Source organism: Vespa crabro, chromosome 3 (assembly GCF_910589235.1).
Source record: "Vespa crabro chromosome 3, iyVesCrab1.2, whole genome shotgun sequence".
In the NCBI taxonomy this organism is placed as follows: Eukaryota; Metazoa; Arthropoda; class Insecta; order Hymenoptera; family Vespidae; genus Vespa; species Vespa crabro.
Genome location: NC_060957.1, coordinates 14,264,367 through 14,285,383, shown reverse-complemented (window position 1 = coordinate 14,285,383; position 21,017 = coordinate 14,264,367). Strand labels below are relative to the sequence as shown.

The 21,017-nt window shown below is 33.1% G+C and overlaps 5 protein-coding genes and 1 long non-coding RNA gene across 15 annotated transcripts; 4 read left to right on the top strand and 2 right to left on the bottom strand.

Annotated features, from left to right (window-relative positions):
* Positions 1-3,168: 3,168 nt before the first annotated feature.
* On the top strand, positions 3,169-6,739 carry LOC124423028 (PI-PLC X domain-containing protein 1-like). 2 transcript variants are annotated; one of them, XM_046960264.1, is made up of 7 exons: positions 3,169-4,012; positions 4,889-5,056; positions 5,167-5,424; positions 5,513-5,721; positions 5,809-6,013; positions 6,112-6,382; positions 6,459-6,739. In XM_046960264.1, exons 2-7 carry the CDS (start codon positions 4,942-4,944, stop codon positions 6,700-6,702), a joined length of 1,302 nt encoding a protein of 433 aa, XP_046816220.1. In that variant the 5' UTR covers positions 3,169-4,012; positions 4,889-4,941; the 3' UTR covers positions 6,703-6,739. The 2 variants fall into 2 exon arrangements, with proteins under 2 accessions (XP_046816220.1, XP_046816221.1); XM_046960265.1 differs by lacking the exon at positions 3,169-4,012 and having other exon boundaries at positions 4,204-5,056.
* A 145-nt stretch (positions 6,740-6,884) lies between these two features.
* Positions 6,885-8,753, top strand: LOC124423029 (venom protease-like). 2 transcript variants are annotated; one of them, XM_046960267.1, is made up of 7 exons: positions 6,885-7,340; positions 7,403-7,608; positions 7,683-7,791; positions 7,897-8,078; positions 8,164-8,262; positions 8,321-8,493; positions 8,579-8,753. In XM_046960267.1, the coding sequence occupies exons 1-7, from the start codon at positions 7,174-7,176 to the stop codon at positions 8,681-8,683; spliced, it is 1,041 nt and encodes a 346-aa protein (XP_046816223.1). In that variant the 5' UTR covers positions 6,885-7,173; the 3' UTR covers positions 8,684-8,753. The 2 variants fall into 2 exon arrangements, with proteins under 2 accessions (XP_046816223.1, XP_046816222.1); XM_046960266.1 differs by having other exon boundaries at positions 8,321-8,753.
* LOC124423032 (protein lin-52 homolog) lies at positions 8,663-10,065 on the bottom strand. Of its 6 annotated transcripts, none has more exons than XM_046960273.1 (5): positions 9,911-10,065; positions 9,475-9,816; positions 9,197-9,274; positions 9,002-9,112; positions 8,663-8,904 (listed from the first exon to the last, which is right to left on the bottom strand). In XM_046960273.1, the coding sequence occupies exons 2-5, from the start codon at positions 9,503-9,505 to the stop codon at positions 8,795-8,797; spliced, it is 330 nt and encodes a 109-aa protein (XP_046816229.1). In that variant the 5' UTR covers positions 9,506-9,816; positions 9,911-10,065; the 3' UTR covers positions 8,663-8,794. The 6 variants fall into 6 exon arrangements, with proteins under 6 accessions (XP_046816229.1, XP_046816231.1, XP_046816230.1 ...); XM_046960275.1 differs by having other exon boundaries at positions 9,002-9,094; XM_046960274.1 differs by having other exon boundaries at positions 9,002-9,100; positions 9,911-10,062.
* On the top strand, positions 9,842-11,277 carry LOC124423031 (tRNA 2'-phosphotransferase 1). 3 transcript variants are annotated; one of them, XR_006941996.1, is made up of 2 exons: positions 9,842-9,979; positions 10,684-10,818. XR_006941996.1 is itself a non-coding variant. In XM_046960268.1 (2 exons), the coding sequence occupies exons 1-2, from the start codon at positions 10,282-10,284 to the stop codon at positions 11,275-11,277; spliced, it is 600 nt and encodes a 199-aa protein (XP_046816224.1). In that variant the 5' UTR covers positions 10,164-10,281. The 3 variants fall into 3 exon arrangements, 1 of the variants encoding a protein (XP_046816224.1); XR_006941995.1 differs by lacking the exon at positions 9,842-9,979 and adding an exon at positions 10,115-10,220 and having other exon boundaries at positions 10,684-10,820; XM_046960268.1 differs by lacking the exon at positions 9,842-9,979 and adding an exon at positions 10,164-10,287 and having other exon boundaries at positions 10,684-11,277.
* Positions 11,278-11,391: 114 nt separating this feature from the next.
* Positions 11,392-20,274, top strand: LOC124422854. Its single transcript, XM_046959789.1, has 10 exons — positions 11,392-11,649; positions 11,755-11,834; positions 11,923-12,216; positions 12,313-13,766; positions 15,407-15,735; positions 16,066-16,665; positions 16,889-17,795; positions 18,026-18,080; positions 18,196-18,225; positions 18,576-20,274. The coding sequence occupies exons 1-10, from the start codon at positions 11,393-11,395 to the stop codon at positions 19,472-19,474; spliced, it is 4,905 nt and encodes a 1,634-aa protein (XP_046815745.1). The 5' UTR covers position 11,392; the 3' UTR covers positions 19,475-20,274.
* Positions 14,134-15,404, bottom strand: LOC124423035. Its single transcript, XR_006941999.1, has 2 exons — positions 14,301-15,404; positions 14,134-14,181 (listed from the first exon to the last, which is right to left on the bottom strand). It is a non-coding gene; the product is annotated as an uncharacterized LOC124423035 (long non-coding RNA).
* Positions 20,275-21,017: the final 743 nt, after the last annotated feature.

The following is a 21,017-nucleotide window of genomic DNA, read 5'->3' as shown; positions in this document are numbered from 1 at the left end:
AAGATTTAGATTTACAGTGAGCTATTCTGTAACCCGTCAAAACGGTGATGATCGCCCTCAGATCGATCGGGATATCCCATGTGTATATATATATCTATATATGTGTGTATATATATATATATATATATATATATATATATATATATATATATATATACGTATATATACACACCTATATATATATGTGTATATATATATATATACATATCAAATTTGTTACGTTATATTATATATATATATAATAATATAATATAATATAATATAATATAATATAATATATATATATATATATATATATATATATATATATAACGTAATAAACACTATTAAAGAATTTCAAACGATTTTTAAATCAAGTCAGAATAAACAAAACGTATCCATCCTATTATAAAATACTTACATAGGTTTAATACTTAAACACTTATGCGACATTAAATGAAATAAATTAAGTTCGTTTAAGAGAAGAGATCAATATTAATATCATTTATTTTTATTATTATTATTATTATTATTATTATTATCAACATTGTTACTATATAATTATTTTCGTCGTTGTATCGTATCGTGTCGTGATTACTGTTATTATTATTATAATACTATTATTATTATTATTATTATTATTATTATTATTATTATTATTATTATTATTATTATTATTATTATTATTATTATTACTACTACTACTACTACTACTACTACTACTACTACTACTACTACTACTACTACTACTACTACTACTACTACTACTATTTCTATTACTACTACTACTATTACTATTACTATTACTACTACTACCACTATTATTATAACTACATAAATATTTTAAGGAGTATTTATTGAATTGCAGTACTGTACGTGACGCGTAAAATCGATTGAAATAACGTTCTCTTATTATTACTTTTTTTCCTGTACAGCTTTTAGACAAGTTATACTTTCATTTATTTAACAATATTTAGATTAGAATGTACTAATCGTCAAACGCGATGAAAGCCATGTTACTACTACTATACTGCGTTCAAGAGAACTGGATCCTTACTTTTGCATAATATTTATAATAAGACCCATAGGCATTTTTATTTTCGCGTTTAACGCAAACAATACGATCGAAAATCTACTTATATTTGACATATCGATCGTGTCGATGTATATTTAAAATATCATGTTAAATAGAAAAAAAGAAGAAATTTCTAGGATTAAAAAAAAAGTATCGTGCTCTTTTAGGACGACATACTGATGACTGAAGATTTAGTTTTTAAGTTCAAAATTAATCGATTAAGAATATATATACACACACATACACACACACACACACACACACACAAAAGATAAGTCTCTCACCTTCGTTTAAATTATGAATTTCTTTCTCTTCTTTGTTTTTTTTTTCTCCTTTTTTCCTCTAAATATAATTTCATCGATTATTCACATAAAGGCAGGTAAAATTATAGTCTGGCTACATAATCCGATTTCGATTGTCCAAAGTATTTCCAATGAAGTTAATTCTTTTCTGATTTCTTTTTTCTTTTCTTTTCTTTTCTTTTTTTCTTTTTTTCTTTTTTCCGTGGTACCAAATAACGTTACAAAAAAATCATAAGTATAATATTGTATGAATGTACAGTTTAGACTAATAATTATTAATTATCATTGACAATTTGAACCTTATTTTTACACTATTTATCCTTCATATTACAAGTTATGGATTCTCTGTTTATGCAATTGAAAAGTATCGCGTATTTCAAAATGATTATATATATATGGTTTTTTGTTTTTCTTTTTTATTCTTTCATTTTTCCTCGTTAGAATGTCGACAAAAAAATCGCAAGGAAACAGAAATATGACGTAACATTTGCGATTTGGATTATACAGCGAGACACATTCTTTGTGGTCTTACACGTTTTCGCTGATTTTACAAAAAAAAAAAAAAAAAATGACATTTAATATTTATTATCGACAGTCGTTTCTTTTTCGCTTTCTTTTTAAAATTGCAAAACAGAAATAAATTGATTATAATCACTAAAGAATGTATCTCTCCATTTTTAAATCAAAAAATCGAACATTGATTCTCGCATTTTTCGTATACATTTATTATTAATTTTCTAATATAAGGTAATTTTTCATCCATCAAATTTTTTGTGCAAAATATTAGTTTTTTTTTTTTTTTTATCGTTACTACTATTACATTCAATAATACTCGCAGAGGAAGCTTGTTATTATTTTAATTAGCTTTCCATATCACAAACACATCAGTCTTGTCTCCTTGAAAGGAAAGAGAAAAATCGTTTCCCATGTATTCTCTATGTGTGTGTGCGCGCGCGCGTGTGTGTGTGTGTGCGTGCGTGCGTGCGTGTGTGCGCGTGTGTGTGTATGTATATATATATACACAAATATATATATGTATATATATGTATACGTACAAGCATTGTGGCTTCAAATGGACGACCACGTTCATGTTATATATTCAGAAAAAAAAGAAATGATAGAAAAGAAATTGTTATAATTATAAAAAAAAAAAAACCACATTGTAATATCGTAAAAAAACTTTTAAAATGTAGACTTGCAGCAGAGAAAATGTATGTATGTGTGCGTGTACGTATTGCGTGCGTGCGTGTATTATTCCTAATCAAAAAAATCCTGCCATACCGTGTCTTCCAAGACAGAAAACTATAAAACACTATTGTAAATTAGATAAAAATTATTTATATATACCTCCGAGACCCATAACTTATTATTGTATACCATGTATAAATAAGCAACAAAAGAATGTGCGAGAGTGAAATAGAAAAGAGAGAGAGAGAAAATATAATATAAACAATTTCTTACTTTCGTGCGATTGTGGATGAGAAAATAAGCGCGTGTGCAACTTATGAAACATTCTTTTAACATTACATACATACATACGTACATTTAGTGACTAGATTTATCCAGTGAATTTGATCGACGAGAAAAGTATTCGAAGGAATGTCGACGTTGTTTCCCAACGAAAATTTCATGTTTTATCTGAATTACGTAACAAAATCGTACTTAAATTTGTTATGCAAAACAAAAAAGAATAAAATGAATACGACTTTCTTAAAAAGGAAATTTTAACAAATTTTTCTCGATCGATCTCTATATATATATATATATATATATATATATATATATATATATATATATATATATATATATATATATATATGTAAATATATGTGTGTGTGTGTGTGTATGTATTTGTATATACATATACATATGAATAAAATAAACAAAATAATATACACCGACATTTACACAAGGAAAAATACACGAACACGCGAATGTACATACCTAACATTGCACTAATTTAGTATTGCCGCTGAGTATTACAACTAGTCACATAAGCCAAAAGTTTGTTACTCTCATAAAAGTTTTCTTTTTTTCCAGTTTTATAAATAAAGAAGGTTTAAAAGCCCATACAAATGATGTATATCGCACGATTTCATATTTTCGTGATTGCTATCAATCTTATCCCTTGTTAAACGTTTGAATCGAATGCATCGTCGATCTTTCAAAGAGATTCAATGCATGAAAAAGAAAAAAGAAAAAAAGGAAAGAATGAATTCTGACTTTTCATTTATATACGTAAAGTTCGAAGTCGAAGTAATCGCACAATCATCGTACGTTTAGTGTTGCATGCAACTGCCATAAGTCTTGCGATAAGCGAACGAGAGTCGTGCGCGTTGTGCTGTTGTGCGTTTAGAAAGTTGCTCCAAAGTTATTTCTTTTTATCGTTAAGGAAATCTATTTTATTTCGATACTCTTTCCGATCGACGTAAAAAAAAGAAAAAAAAAGAAAAAAAAGAAAAAAAAGAAGAGCAAAAAATAGGGTTTAACATTATTTTCTTTTGTGACTTCGTTAACGAAACGTTCAAAATGTCGATCTTCATCTCCTTTTTTCCTTTCTCTTTCGACACGATCGCTTAATGACGTCAGTTTATATACCACATTGACTACAAAAGAGGATCGTGCTAAGAATTCTATAAAGATTTCATTGATATTGGTACGTACTTCAAAATGCATATAAAATTTTAATTATCAATCAGGATCGAATTTCGCTTAAGGAAAAAGAAATGTACATCATTCGTTTATCAAAATTATTCATATGTTATGTTTCATTATTTTCATTCATCGAAAGAATATAACGTAAACATAAATAATTCGAGATAAATTTGAAATTTTAAATAACGATAAGGAGAAAGGAGATCGAGCTTTACGAAAAAAAAACGAGAGAAAGAGAGAGAGAGAGAGGAATAAAAAGTATTTGATCAGAAAAAAATTCTTTTTATATTCCGTTTCGCAAATTTCATAGATCGAACGGATATCAAAGCATAAACACGCGGTGATGTAAAACTTCTTTCGCCGGCGTCTTGGTGTTAAAGACAAATAAACAATATTAACATCTTTTGATGGTCTTTCATGCATGAACGCGAATGCAAATACGAAGCAAGTTTTAGCATTCTTAGTCGAGTTTTGCCAGCACGTCACTCGCGATATGTAACTTGTCTACCATTTTCAAATAGAAACTCAAGACGTTTTATTCTGACTGTCGTAACCGCGCTAATAAGTAGGTCTCACGCCGTTAGTCTTCACGAGGAAATAGCCGAACCAAGTTATCGTCGTCGATCCGAAATTATTTGAATGGATAACAAACAAGAAAAAAGAAAAAAGAAAAAAGAAAAAAAAAAAAAAGAAATAATCAAAGAGAATCGTCTCGTCTTTCTCCCAAACGAACTTGAATTCGTAAAAAAAGAAGGAATTAGTCTCTTTACTTCTTATATCGTATATCGAAATCAGTTTTGTAACGATACGTTCTGTAAAGAAATCGAGCAAGGAAGGACTTCCATTGAAACACTTTCTTTGCGGTTGCACGTTACAGAATTGATACGCAAGAAGACATCGAGAACGATCGTATAGAACAAGTTTAGATCGATGGAAGAGGATCGAGGAATAATGTGTACAAAAGTGATCGTCTTAATTCTCATATCCCTTTTAATGATTTTCGAAGTAAGGACGAAGGAGACGTGTAGCTTGGACAACGAAGATGGTAATTTAATTGTTATAACATATTCTCTTTATAATAAATCCCTTTAACAATTATGTAAAGTCTCTTTTGGAAGAAGAAGAAATTAGATCTCGTTCGTTCGATTTGATCAGATTTCCAACGGTCTCACGTGGGGTTGATCATCTCACCAATGATGTCGGAATCAATGATTCGTGAACTCGAAATTTATTGGAATCATCCAAAGTATCGATCGGATAGCGACAGGATTGCACTTTACACGGGTGATCCAGCGAATGGATCCGAACCGATTCTCATTTTGGAACCAAAATCTTCGAGTGGTATAAAGAGTACAGGAATTCAGGCCGAATATCTGCCTACTACGAATTTGACCTATCACAGGGAGTGTCTCAGTGCGTTTCGAAAAAATTATTTTGTTCTTTTTTTCTTTCTTTTATCAATTTAACAACTTTAAAGTGTTAATCGTGTGTTTGTGTTTAGAGTATCACGTTGCTTGGCTGAGGAATGGTGACCTGAGAAAAGTGAATTGTCTCGAAACGCGTCCCAATTGGATGGCCGAGAGAAAAGAAATTCTAGGTCCTCTTAAGATGAATAAAATATTTTTACCAGGCACACACGATTCAGCGTCCTATGCGATCCACGAACGGGCTGATCGAGAGAAGATTATTGAGAAATACGTTATAACGCAGGTGAAAATGGCATTCGCGTGTCGATTATAAATTTTCTTTCCCTTACGTTCGATTCGAGCAACGTTCGAGATTTTTCATAGCTTTCAGGACATAGACGTACTCGCGCAATTGATATACGGAGTACGATATTTGGACATTCGAGTTGGACATTATCCTCTCACGAATGAAATCTGGTGGGCTAATCATGGAATCGTACAGTTGATACCATTACGAGTCATCATCGAGCAAGTGAAAGAATTTCTCGATAATACCGAGGAGATCGTGATCTTTGACGTTCAAGAATTTCCAGTTGGTAATTATCATTGATGTTAAGGTGTCGCTTGAAAAGAAACAATTCAACTGAATACTTGTTAATCATCTTAATATGGGACACGTGCCTGACTTCAACAGGATTTCATAAAAACTTGTCCATACATCAGCAGTTCGTTAAATATTTGGAGAAACAATTTGTGGATTACTATTTACCTTACAAAACCGGTTGGTTCACAACATTGAATACGATTTGGTCCTCGGAAAGAAGACTGATTATCGGTTACGATGAGAAACAAATTCTCAGCTTTTCCGAAAGCCTTTGGCCTTGCGTTACCCATCAATGGGGTAACGTTCAAACTATCGATGATCTATATAGATATCTTAATCGTATCGAAACGTCGAGTCTCTGGTAAGTAGATCCTTGATTTTGAACAATTTTCCCTTAACCCCGATTACCACCTACAATTTTGGTATTTTCCTTTCAGGGATTACAAAACAACGCCAAGATCAGCGATGGCGGAATTGACGCCTAATATGTGGTACGTGATTTCAAACAGATTTCAAACAAGTCTTCGTCAAATGGCCGATAAAGTTAATGCCAATGTCACGAATTGGTATGCAACAAAATGGCAATATACAGCCAACATCGTCGCGGTTGACTTTGTAAGAGGTTCTGGCATCGTTGAGACTTCCATCGAGTGGAATGATCGACGAAACTCAAACTGTTAAAAACAGTATAAAAATATATTTCAGCTTGAATCCATTAGATTATACTGTTTACTGATTTCACTTGATCATAACGCTTAACTCTTTTCTCACATATTGTCAACGAAATAGCGATATAGACATTTTTTCTATCTTTTATTATTAACTATTTTAACTGGACTAGCCCATTCTTTTTCCTCGTTTTATCTCAAAAAAAAAAAAAAAAAAATAAAAAAATAAAAAAATAAAAAAAAAGAAAAAAAAAGAACGAGTCATATAACACATGTACTTTTTGCGTGACAAAGAGATTTCCGGCGGAAGAAGAAATAACAATACCGTCAAGGAGATCAATAGAAATACCAAGTCCTGGTCGTACATTGCCAGATATCAGTTCATCGTTTGTCACGGATAATGACGGTTGTCGATAGGAATAAAAAATAAACTTGTTTACCGCAGCACCAATTCCTTGGTTGAAATAATAAGTACAAGAGTAAAATGTTACGATTAATGATATTTATATCGATTGTTACATTGTTACTTTCGGATAAAGTAACTATGACAAGCAATACCTTTTTCTGTCGAAACAATCAACAGTGTACGTTTCTTGAATACTGTCCAGATAAGATGATTCTCATGAAAAGAAATGAACTTCCAATACACAGGTACATTTGATGTGTCTTGATAAAGCAAAACTTGTGTAAACGCCTTATAAACTTGATTACAGTTTCCGTCAATCGATATGCGATTATTCAGGGTTAAGACCAAAAGTGTGTTGCGATATAAGTTATTCCCCTAGGTCGATATTACCCGAACAAAATATAATATCACTTCTAGAGTCAAAATCGAATAACAAATGTGGTAAAAGTCTCATTAAAAATAACATTGATATTTTTGGATCTTATCCTTTCTTAGCTAGAATAGGCTTCATAAGTAAGTATATTATTTGCCATTCGTATAAAGTGCATTTCAAATTTCTACTTTAATTCTATTTCATTCAATCGTAGATTTGCAAACAGGACACATGAAATATCCATGCAGTGGTACGATTATAAATGAGAGAGCAGTAATAACAACGGCATCCTGTGCACTTGCTAATTCTCAAATATACAAATTGTATCCAGAGACATTTAATGTAATTTTAAAAGAGTAAATTGTGTTAAACGTTTAATCGTTATTTTCTTTTTTTTTTTTTTCTTTTTTTTTTTGTTTATTTAATAGATACTCCGTAGCTGTTGGAGAATTTAATACCGAAACGGATCCAGACTGTAATCCCTTATTTTGTGGTCATAAGATTCAACATTACAATATATCCTATGTAATAAAACATCCGAATTATTGTCCAGACACTTTTGCAAATAATATAGCATTAATTCGTTTGAAAAAACCTATACATTTTGAAGGTAAGTAAACGAATAAATTCATAAATTAATATCTTATAATCATATAAATGAATTCTTATAACGAATAATAAATTGTTATATACAGTAACAGCACAACCAGTTTGTCTATTACCCAAAGAAGTTTATATTAGAACAGGTTCAAATGCCATATTAATCGGCTGGGGTAAATTATCGAATCAAAAAGGTATTTAAAGAGAGCGCAAGAAAGTAATAATTGTTTGAACATTGTAAATTTCTTTCAGATTTGTTGACTATGCAACAAGAAATAAAGATGATATTGTTACCTAAAGAAAACTGCATGGACTTTTCAAATCAAGGATATTGTGTAGAATTGTGTGCTAGCGGAGAAACAGAACCTTGTTCGGCTTACAATGGAAGTCCTCTATTGTATAAATATGGCGATACATATTTTTTGGTAAATCGATTATTTCTTACTTGTCAACATACATTTATAATATGTAAAGTTATGTTTTTAAATTATATCTACTTTATGCCTCCAGGTAGGAATTCTATCCTATGGTTCAAACTGCGATGAGAAATCAAATTTACCATTGGTTTTCGTAGATGTACAAAAATATGCGAGGTGGCTTTTAGAAAATCTTTAAACGCTTTATACAAGAATACTTACAACTTGATTTGCCTTAAAATCTAATTGAAATACATACATATATTACATTCGTTCGTTTCCATTCATATCTCGAGGGCTGCTTCTATTATCATTTATGTTTAAATATATTTAAATATTTGCCACGGGTCATTTCTTTAGCCTCTTCCATGCCAAGTTGATAGGCCAAATCGTGTAATTTTTTGACTTCCGATATGAGTCCTGTCATGGATAAATTTCCCAATTCTATAATAAAAATGATATTGACACGCACCTACTCGTTAAGTGATTTAAATTTTCTACCTTGTCAATTACTTACGATGCAACTGATTTAGGTCATCTGCCGTTAATCCGGATGCCCAAGTGGCTGGCTCCAATTGCGGTGAATTTTGAGCTACAAACTCGTTGACACCTGGAACTTCATCGGTCGCTAATATATATGATATTTTATGCTTTTAAATGGAATAAACAATACTTAATAATTAAAATTAATAATTATGCGAGATCAACTTACTTTGCTCTGGCCATAAATCTGGTGATGCTCGATCTAATTTTTCTAAGCTCATAAGACTTTCTTCTACACACGTCAGATCTATTCGTAGAAAGATCGAAAATAAATACCAGAGATCTTTATATTCCTTCAGATCTTTATATTATGCAATATTATTAACGAATGTACGACGATTTAATGTTTTCGTAAATGCAAACCCAATACTACAGTAGAGTGTTAAGGGATCAAAAGAAGAAGAAGAAAAAAAAAAAAAAAAAAAAGAAGAAAAGAAATATGTATACCTGTTTGGTCCGTATGTTCATCCGTCGCCATGTTGTTAGTGATTATTATTCAAATGGTTCATTCGATAAAGTAAACGTAAAGTTAGAAATAACATCGGAAATGAAAACGAGACGAGGTGAATGGAAATGCACGTTCACGAAAATACACCTTTTTGTACACCTTTTTATTTCAATTAAAAACATAAATAATAATGTTTGAGAAGAAGCCTAAATTAAGAATTGTCTTCGTGTTTCCGCAACTTTTTAGTCAAATCAATTTGTTGTTGAAGATTATAGATATTTTCTATTTTTCGGCGCTGTTGTCGTTCGATATCTCGCAATACACCCTCATGAAGTTGTTCTCTTGAAGAAAAAAAAAAAAGAAAACAAAAAAAAATGCACATAACGAACGCATATAACCTCAAATCGAGAAAATACATTAATAACTTAATATTACCTGTCATATTGTTGTTTATAATGTACATAGCCTATTATACTGAAAGATACTAGACAACATGTCCCGAAGGTGAGCTTGGCTAGCGTTGACATTCTTTTCTTTCTTTCTTTCTTTCTTTCTTATTGCCTATTTCAAAAAGATACTCTTTGTAACAATCGCAAGGAGAAATTATCGAATGTCGTTAAGTCAGAACAATCGATCAATCGACGCCCGAAGGATCTAATCGATATATTAATACATTGTTACATCTATCGTAAGAACGTATACACACAACAAAAATTATTCGAGAAATAATTCGTTGATTAACCCGGTAATAATATCGCTGCCTTTTTTTTTTTGTTTAATCATTTTTAGTTACAAAATAATACGTGATGATGGTGATTAGTTTGACTTTTACATATTTATATAATTTTTATTTTGCAACGCTTCTAAAGAATTAAATGACGTGCAATTTCAAATACATTACAATGCAATCTACATACGCGAGACGTATTAATTGAGTGACGACAATAATATATAAATTAGTAATAATAAAGTAGTAATAACTTTACGATCTATATTTACAGTTTATCACTGGATATTAATTATAGAATAATAAAACTTGTTAGTGTCGTCTAAGATTTGTTAGTTTGCAATAATTTGATATAGTATGATTATGTATATTGCATGCTGTATATTGTATATGATCATATATTTATGTAGATATTTTTATAGCTAAAAGAGACAAGTATTGATAATTGTTATGTGGAAGTAAAATAATATGTTATTTCTAGGCACATAACAAGGATTACATTCGTCTCAGTAAAAAACTATCATATTTACTGCGTCACGGTGCTATAAGAGAAGGATTATCAATCAGGACAGACGGTTTTTCACCGATAGATCAACTTTTGTCCGAAAAATTACAAGGATATACCTTGGAAGACATAAAGAAAGTGGTAGAGACCAATGATAAGAAAAGATTTATACTTAGGGAAAATAATGGTAATTGGGAAATTAAAGCCACTCAAGGTCACTCTATAAATAATATCAATAATTTATCCTTAAAGCAACTTGATCATGTCGATTTTGACATAATACATGGTACGTACTATAGAAATTGGGAGAGCATAAAGTTAAAAGGTTTGTCTCGCATGAGAAGAAATCATATTCATTTCTCTAAAGGATTGAATTTTATATGTGGATTGAGGAAAAGTGCAGAAATTTATATTTGTATAGATTTTGAGAAAGCAAAAAGAGAAGGGTTAAAGTTTTTCGAATCAGAAAATGAGATAATCCTCTGTGCTGGTAATGACGAAGGAATTATAGAAAGAAAATATTTTTTAAAAGTTTATTCAAAAAATTCGGAGATATTGGATTTAGATTAAATCCGTAAGATAGAAAACATTTTAAATCGCGTATTTGTACAGATAAATAAATGCCTATATGAGATGCATATGTTTGAGTATATATAAATAGTAGTATTAGAAAAAGGATTAAATAATGGCAACTTACTGTGAAGTTTGTTCTTTGCAATTAAATGACGATTATGCATTTAGAACTCACTTGACAGGCAAGAAACATTTAAGAAATTATCAACAAAAAGAATTTCAAAGAAAGATAGTTGAAAATTCTATATATGTTTCTCCTATACCAAGATATATTACTGCATATAAGTTAATAGAGTTTTTTCTACAATTTGGCTCTATTGAAAGTTACAAAATTGGTCCGAATCATGTTATAATAACATTCGATAAGAGGTAAGATGGAAAAGTTTTAGCAATCGTTTATATTGATTGATTTAATTGAATACATAATTCAATGTATTATCTTCCTTTTTTTCTTTTTTTGCCCCCTTTTATAAGAGAGCCCGTGGTTTATTTGCTAAACAATCCAATCTGGATAAACAAAACAAAATTGGATATTAAAAAAAGAATATTGAACAGTACGTTTTATACATTATATAATACTATCGTCGCATATATTATTCCCTCATAGTCATTAATTAAATAATTTGAAATATTTATTTTAAGATACAAAAAGGGAATGTAATACTAATAATTCAACCGAGGTAGCAAAAGTTATAGATTTTGACTCTATAAAGAATATATTTGAGGAGGAAACTACATTTAACAGTCAACTCGATGCATTTTTGAATGCAGTACTTCTTAGCAATACCGAGGTTGAGACACGATACGAAAGTATCTGTAAATCTTTAAGTATTATATTTGCGTCCGTATTTCCAAATTGTCAAACGTATAGATTTGGTTCTACATATACGGAACTAGGATTTAAAGAATGCGATTTGGACATCTATATGGATATTGGTAATGTTAAACTAATAAATCTTAATGAATCTTAAAACAAATAAACAATAATATATTTTAATTATAATTAATACGTTTGATTTGGACTTCTTATAGGTGTGCCAATATGCGATACAGGAAATAGTCCTTGGTCGATGAAGAAGGTATTTAAACAAGTAAAATTTGTCATGTACAAGATGAATAAAATATTCACTGACGTAGTGCCAATACCAAAGGCAAAAACTCCTATTATAAAATTTTATCACATCCCAACAAAGATCTCTTGCGATATTTCCTTTAAAAATGGTTTTGGGATATATAACAGTAAGCTTATAAAACACTGTTTGTCACTTGACATGAGATTAAAGCCATTAATAATAGTGATAAAGTATTGGGCAAGACAATATAAAATATCCGGTTGTGGAAAAATATCTAATTATGCATTAATAATGTTGATAATATTTTATCTGCAACAAGCGGAGCCATACGTACTTCCACCTTTAAAGGAATTTCAGAAAACGTGTATACCAATAATTAGTAATGACTGGCAAGTGAACTTTGATGAAAATACGGTATTGCCACCAATTACAAACAACAGCAATATACCACAACTTTTGCTAGGCTTTTTCGAATACTATTTTAATTTTCAATTCAAAACATATATCATTTCTCCCTGGGATGGTATATTACATACAAAAGAGGAATTCGCCAAAGTGGACAATTTGCCAAGCTATATGGCACGATACAAAAATATTGCAACAACGGATGATCTTAAGCTTGACATTAATAAATTGGTTTGTATTCAAGATCCTATTGAATTGAATCGTAATGTTGCAGCTTCTACGTCGCAACAAGTCATAACGTCATTTCAAAAATATTGTGAAATGGGCGTACAAATTTGTATGTCGGAGCATGCAAACAATTACAAGAATCTTTTAGAATCTTTATTTAGTTCTGTGTCTAAACTAGAAAACGATCAGGTACAAATAGTGGTAGCAATATATGCTGGGCCATACCTGAGTATCGGTTTGCCGGATAATTTTGAAAATCGTGATGACATAATTAATAAAGATCAATATAAAAAAGATAATTGGTATTTTATAGTATTCAATCTAGTGAAAGATATTTTTGAAAGAGTGTACAAATTAAAAATAGAAGTACTTTCTGCCGATAAAGAAGCTAAGCAACAAAAAATTGAAATCCTATCGGATGTACATACGAGAGAACATCAACAGTTTTTGTTGCACTGTACGGGAAGCGAATGTACGTGGTCTAATAGGAAGTCTGGTGTAACTCATTTAAGTTCTACCATGAACGCTTTGGACAGAGAAGCTAGCATATCGGACAATGTGCTAGAGGAGAACCGTAGAAGAGGTCGTCTAAGAGAAGTAAAACTAGACTTTATATGTAAATTTGAGAAGAAAGATAATCCGGTGCACGTCCAATTAGAACTAAATAACAAGAACAGCGGAGTGAAACTTTTTAAAGAATTTGGATATTTAGTTAGAGACAAAATACGAAAAATTGCTATGAATACTTTAATGCATATGCAACAACATGGAATGCATTACTAACTGATATCTATTATGCTCGATTGTATTAATAAACGTAAACATTTCAAATTCGATAATGTGAAGGAATTTGGTATTGGAGAAGGACCAAAATATTCCAACGGCAATTATCTTATTTTCTTTGATTAAATATGATATTGATACATCGAGAAAATGTGTGGAGTTTACAAATAATTAAATAAAATGAGACACGATATTGTCAATTGACATGTATACATATCATATTTTCTTAATATCTATTTTTTAGAAAGATTATTTTTCTACGCAAGAATAATGATTCATCATTTTTTTTTTCCTTTTTTTCTTTTTTCCTTTTGCTTTTTTCTCTCCAAAAGAATTTAGACACTTTGGCAATTATATATGTATATGTAATTTTTTTTCTTTTTTTTTTTTTCCCCTTTTTTTTTTTCTCCCCCTAAGAAAAAATATACATTAATGAGAAACGAGTCATGTAAAGAGTCGTCAATCATTGTCAATCAGCATTCGTGCATAAAAACTGTATGAGCGTGCGGCGGTGCGTGTGCGTGTGTGTACCTTTCAATATATTTAAATTTCAACTGAATTCGAATCGCATTATTTGTGTGTAAATTAAGACTGATCGATCCCGATCTTTGAATCATAATAAATATAAATATTTACTTGTTTTTCTTTTTTTTTTTTTTTTTTTTTTTTCTATTTCTTACGAACAAAACTTTGTTAATCCATATTATAATAATAATTACTATTGATAATAAGTAATATGAGAGGAATTATAGGGAAATAAGGAATTTGATGTTGATCATACTAAACACTAGTTCAAGTAGAAGATTAGTTGGTTGGATTTCTTCTATTGGTAATGAAAATGGCGGAACTAGTAATGTGTCGAGTATTTGTCGTGTTTTCAATCCTTTGGATTTAAAGTGTATAATATTAGTGTTCTAAAAATCTAGGAAAGAACATGAATTGGCAATTGTTTATTTAAATATATCATTACGTCTCGTTTTTACGCAATACCATCGTTGGAATTAAGATAGGTATACATAAAAACAATATCGATTCATCCAGCAGAGAAACAAAATAAAGACAGATATATCTGGCTGTGAGTTAATTACGATTGCGCTCGTTTTTAGCAGTGAAAAGCATGTTACCTTTGTCGAATCGCATTAAATTCCTATTTATGTAACGTTATCAGAAAAATATGTCTGACTGCATGAATAGTCGAACAGATCCGATGATCGGAAATTTAACGTAGCAGCGATTTAACGAGTCATTGATGGGTCTCTTACCCTTAATAAATAATGTGAAAGAAGAATAGAAATATATCAAAATCCAAATTCAAAAGATTCCCCGCTGAAACTTAAAATATTTTATGCTCGGTGTACTTTGCAGTTACAAATCCTAATTTCTTTATTTAACATATAATATTTGAGCTAATGCTTAATGAAAATTGTAGACCATACATATTTCCATGTAGCTATTTTCTCTGACCTTGTATCTATTGTAAATAAGTACATACTATTTGTAAAAGTTAATGCTTTGCCTGTCTTTGTCTTAAATACATTTAAATTTTAATAAATGTAAGAAGCTTTTTAAAATGTACCAACCTTCTGTATTCTCCTATGTTTAAAAAAAAGAATTGAAACCTCACGGAATAATTACAGTTTTTAAGCGAAATGAGTGATATTGCCAAGATGGAAGAATTTTATACAAAGACCATCAAAGTGGAGATCGATGCAGAAGCAGACGATTCATTGTTAGAAGATCAATCTAACATTTTGAAAAAAGGGACCATTATCAAAAGTACCAATGAAGATGTGCAACGTGCTATCGAAGGTCTCAAGGAAATACCCGATGAGGAACTTCAAGAGTTCTTAGACGATGACTTTATGGAAGGTCTCAATGTTGTTGATGCTTGGGAAGGGGAGGAAGACAGGAATCGCGAGGAGCAAAAACCTCGAGTTAAAGAGCACGAAGAGAGACAACTATCTAGGTAGCGATTCTTACTTTATTAAGAAAGATCCTTTTTTTTTTTTAATTATAATTATCAGCTTCAATCTACTACTACCTTTAACGTATTGTTTTTCTGACATTGGAAAGAACGACTTGGTAAATAATCATTAGTATATCGTTGCCAGTGATCACTACTTAGATTTCTACTTGGAATCCTTCGTTTTTTTTTATCTTCTTTATTCGCAAAAAAAAGAAAAAAAGAAAAAAAGAAAAAAAGGAAAGAGAAAAGAATTAAGCTAAAAAGAAGTTACATCTGATTTACCGTAAGCCAGTGACATTTAGCAAAGAGTGATAGAAAGAATAATTATAGGGAACGCTATCGCAGAGAACGTAAACGGTCTTACAGTCGTGAGAAACCGAAACGAGAGGAAAAGAAACGTGAGGAAGTTCGCCGTGACCCATCCAAGAGCACAAAGGACATAGAGAGAGATAAAATGCGTACGAAAAGGGACAACGAGAGTAAATTGTTGGCGGAAAAAGAAAAGGCCATAAAACACTTACTCGATTCCGACAACGTAGTACCACCGGGTACCGAAAGCGAAGCTATTCAGAGTATCACGGAAAAACAAAACGAGGAACGAGTACAAATTCGTAATCGAAGAAGTAGAGAACGTCGGAGAAGTCCTGAAAGACCAAAGTTAAGTCCAGTACGTAGAAAAAGTTACGATCGATTCAGAGCAAGCCCTCATAGAAGAATTTTGAGTCCTGTCCGTCGTAGGACGCCCTTTAGAATGAGCCCAGAAAAAAGGAGAAGTTCTCCGAGAATAAATTGTGATCGTAGAAGTCCTCTCGTATTGTCGCCCGAAAGAAGAAGAAGTCCGTACAGGCGATTGAGTTGGGAACGAAGATTAAGTGCGGATAGGAGATGGAGTGCCGAACGACATAGAAGAAGAACGGAAACGCATGAACGGTAAGAACATTGACTTTATATATATATATATATATATATTATATACATTATATATTATATATATATATATATACATATATACATATATAAAAATACGTTAGACCGACCGCGCGATATGATTGAGAGTACGCCCCCCCCCCCGCCGGTCCCTATTAATACCTCGAGTTGTTAGGACATTAGAAATAATGAGAGAATATTTAAATTGTAACTTTGAATTGTCAAGACGAAGAAGTCGATCTCGTGATCGGCAACGAAGTCGCAGCGTGGAACGTTTTCGAAGAAGGTCCCGTTCGCCGATTAGCAGGAGATACAGTCCAAGACGTCGGAGTCGTACGCGTAGCAGATCGTTGGAACGACGTACCAGGAAACGATCGCCCTTCATCAACGAACTTGCCAGACAATTGCGAAACGAAGCTATGATATCGAATTCTACGTATATATCAGCGTCGTCGATGGAAGGAATATCACCGATCATGAACGCACCTGTATATACGCAAGAGGGAGAAATTCGAGCACCATTGTCGCAGCCTTACATGCATCAGGGTGGCCCACCGACGGCAGCGCAACCTGCGCCACCACCACCACCACCACCACCACCGCCACCACCGCCACCACCACCGCCACCACCATCATCATCATCATCATCATCATCATCTTCCGTTTTACCAATGTCATCGGGTGTGCCGCAATTTATGAATTTCGATATTCCTGCACCACCGCCGTCAATGGGCTTCGACGGTGGTACTTTACATCCAATGCCGCCTGCTCATTATTCCTCCGGACCCGTAATGTACAATCACAATACGGTACAAACGAATGCAGGAATGACGAGCCAACCAGGAACCAGAGTTAACTTAATTCCTGCGCCGCAACAAGTTACGCCACAGCCAGTGCCTGCGCCAGGAACGATGGATCATACGGTCATGGGATACGTTCCGCAGCACGGTTTACCTCAGGTCGTTTCACACCTAGACCCATCCAACGGGAATCCTGCGAACGCCTCCGCGATCCTTTCGCCGCCATCTCCAAACTACAAAGACCATAGGACATCGTTATCGTCGCACAACGGATATCAGCCTCGTGAAGAACGCTTGAAGACTCCCGAACCGCCGGTCATCTCCGATACCAAAGTAAACACTTTATGTATCATAGCGATAATATTTCATTTATTCGTTCGATCGTCAATGTAAGCGTGAAATTACGTTGTTGTTACTTCTTCGGATTGATAATAACATAACGATGCATTTGTCCGATTGTATTACATTCCCACAAGATACACATAATTACATTCTACTAATGTCCGTTTCCATTTCATATCCGGAAAAGCTATTAATTCATTACTTTAAATTTAAACTTGCAGCAATTTGAAAAGACCAGCTTGTCCAGTCTACTGGAAGCGTCTGTTTCCGCTAAAGGTGCGAGTATGAGCTTTTTTTATTTTGTAACCTAACGAATACGTAAATCAATTTCAATTCGTACGTCTTTAACATGATATTAATACCGTTGCATTTTCTTTTTTATATCCTTTAGATTCGTCTAGTCCTCCGGTCTTATATCCAGGTGAGAATTTTAATGTTAACGATATTAAAGTGCTTCTTCCAATCGCGTTTTGTGCCTTGAGTGATGAGTATATCACTGCGATTGCTTATACGTTAACCGGTATATATTAAGACGGTATGAAAGAAAGAAAAAGAAAGGGAGACGAGAGAAAACCAAAAAAAAAAAAAAAAAAAAAAAAACGAAAAAAAAAAAGAAAGTGAAACGTAACGCGACATATTGTTACGCGTGATTAACTCTCCCTTGAGGAAGACACTCACGAAGCATGAAAATGATATGAAAAATAGACAGTATAAACACGACCGATATATTCTCGTATTAATCGTAGGTGGAATTTGTTTTTTCCATCGTAGGATTCAAGCCAGAAATACTACGGCATTGCGAGGAAGCGCTACGTGAACTTCCAATCGAAGATCCACGTTTAAAAATGAAGGGCAGATTTTTCTTTGACCCTAAGAAGGTTGATGGTAATAACAAGTACGAGGAATATCCTTCGAATTCTATACTCTTGCAGAAAGGCAATAGGATATGTTGGGAGGAGGATGACGCGGTACAACAGTACAATGCCTCTGTGACAAAGCAAACCGTGCAAATGCACCAAAAGATTTGTCAAACCGAAGAGATCGAAACTGATACAAAGTACGTGGAAGCGCGCGTCGATATGATCGATTTTCAGATGCAAGTATATCCGGACGACATTGAGGAGTCGATCAAAGAACAAAGGAGATCGATCATGGATAGACTCGATTGGAAGATACGAGAGAAACATCGAGAGACAGACGACTTAAGGTGGAGCTTGACAAATTCCTCTCAAAAACGTTTGTGGAAGAAGGGATTGTCGCCTGGTAGGAGATCGGTCGAACGCGAGCATCATCTCGAAGCCGTACCATCGCCCGAACATCCATCGAGAAACTTTAAAATGAACTCCCCTATGAGAAGTAGAGATGGCTATTCTAATCCTAGGGGATCGTTTCGCGATAATTACGTTCGCGACAGATATTCGCCGAATTGCGGACGTTCGACGAACATTGACGATTTTCGCGAGAACAGAAGTGATCGTAGTCACGGCGAAAGCCCGATGAAATTGGAGGATTCCGAGGAAGATTCGGACAATACATTTACATTCCAAAGAGAAATATTGGATTGGTATGGAAAAGGAAAACCGTTTCGAGGGAAGACGACCAATTCGATGAGAGGGAAATGTTCGGGAAGTAGACCGTCTCGTAGACGATGCGATTTCAACAAGTTCTAATCTCATGTAGATTGTGTACGTATGGTAGATTAAATATATTGGAAATAATTATACAGTCCGTCGTATGGTACGAAATCGATGGTTAACTATGTAAAGATCAGACTGTATATTGTTATTTAAAAAAAAAAAAAAAAAAAAAAAAAAGGAAAAAAAAAGAAACGAACAGACCGAAACGAAATAATAATAATAACAATAATAATAATAATGATAATAATAACAATAATAATAATAATAATAATAAAAATAAAATCGTCGCGTATATATATATAAATAAATAAATATATATATATATATATATATATATATATATATATATATATATATATATTGACGATTAATTGTACCGTTCGACACGAGTCTCTAAGGATAACATTTTTTTCGACGCGTAAAAAAATACGCGATCCCGTTGACTAAGTGCGTGCATGAAATTTCCAAAAGTGCGAGGATAGAGGGGAAACACGATTTACTTGCTCAGCACAAAGAAAAAAGAGAAAATAAAAAATATTGTAACACGGTGCCTACGAAAAGCATCGAGTCGCAATCTGTTTTTTTGCCATAACTCTTTTTACATTCTCTGGTGGCCTTTTTATTCAGTTTTTATATCATTTTACCAAAAAGTCAACGTGCGAACATTTTTTTCATATCGATCGCTTTTGCGTATAGTTGTCGCAAAAAATCGGTTGCATCGACGTCTTTCGTAACTATCGTATATCGTTCGAAAAGAAAGCCAAGAAAAGTGTTTTTAATGCTATGGAAAGATTATGTTTTTTCAAATATACATCCACATCGATGATCTTTTATGCGTTTCGTCAGTCATTACGATCCCCGATACAATTTATACCGTCGTTGCCAATCTATCTAGTTACGCTTACGCAATTGACTTTTTTTCTACGGCAATGCATCGATCGCAGATATATATGAAAATTTCTTTTCCTTTTTCAATTGAGATAATTGATATTCGACTGATAAATCGAAGGAAACGCGAACGAGATAGGTTATCGATCGTAGCGTATTTTTCGACAAATCAGAGATACTCGTTCGAAACTCGTCATTACGAGAGAAATGTACCAATAGGAAATCTGCGAATCCTTCGTCGCGAGAAGAGACGCGATTGGTCGAGGTCGTTGATTGGACGAATATAGTTTAGAGCGCGTGACCAAAGGCGAACGAAGGTTGGTAGAACTTGGACGCAACGTAGCAAGGCGAGAGGCTTAACGAGAAAGAAAGGAAAGAGCGAGGAACGCTAGCGCCAGCGGTCCGCGCGACGGCAATTCGAGGAAACATTCGGCATGGATCCAGCTCCATGTTCGGCCGTGAAAGCGATGCGGTGTCCCCGCGGTTAGGGCGTAAGATTCTCGTGTCTTTGGCGAGAACGTGGTGCGTTTTGTACGGGTCGACCGGCGAATCGGTCGACGTAAAAGGGCGCGCTATCGCACGTAAATCGTATCGGGAGTTCGGTACACGGTGGTGGTGGGTGTGCGCGCGTCGAGGTAGAGCGGCGTGGCGGAGCGACTCGAGAGACTCGTGGAGAGGAATACGACAA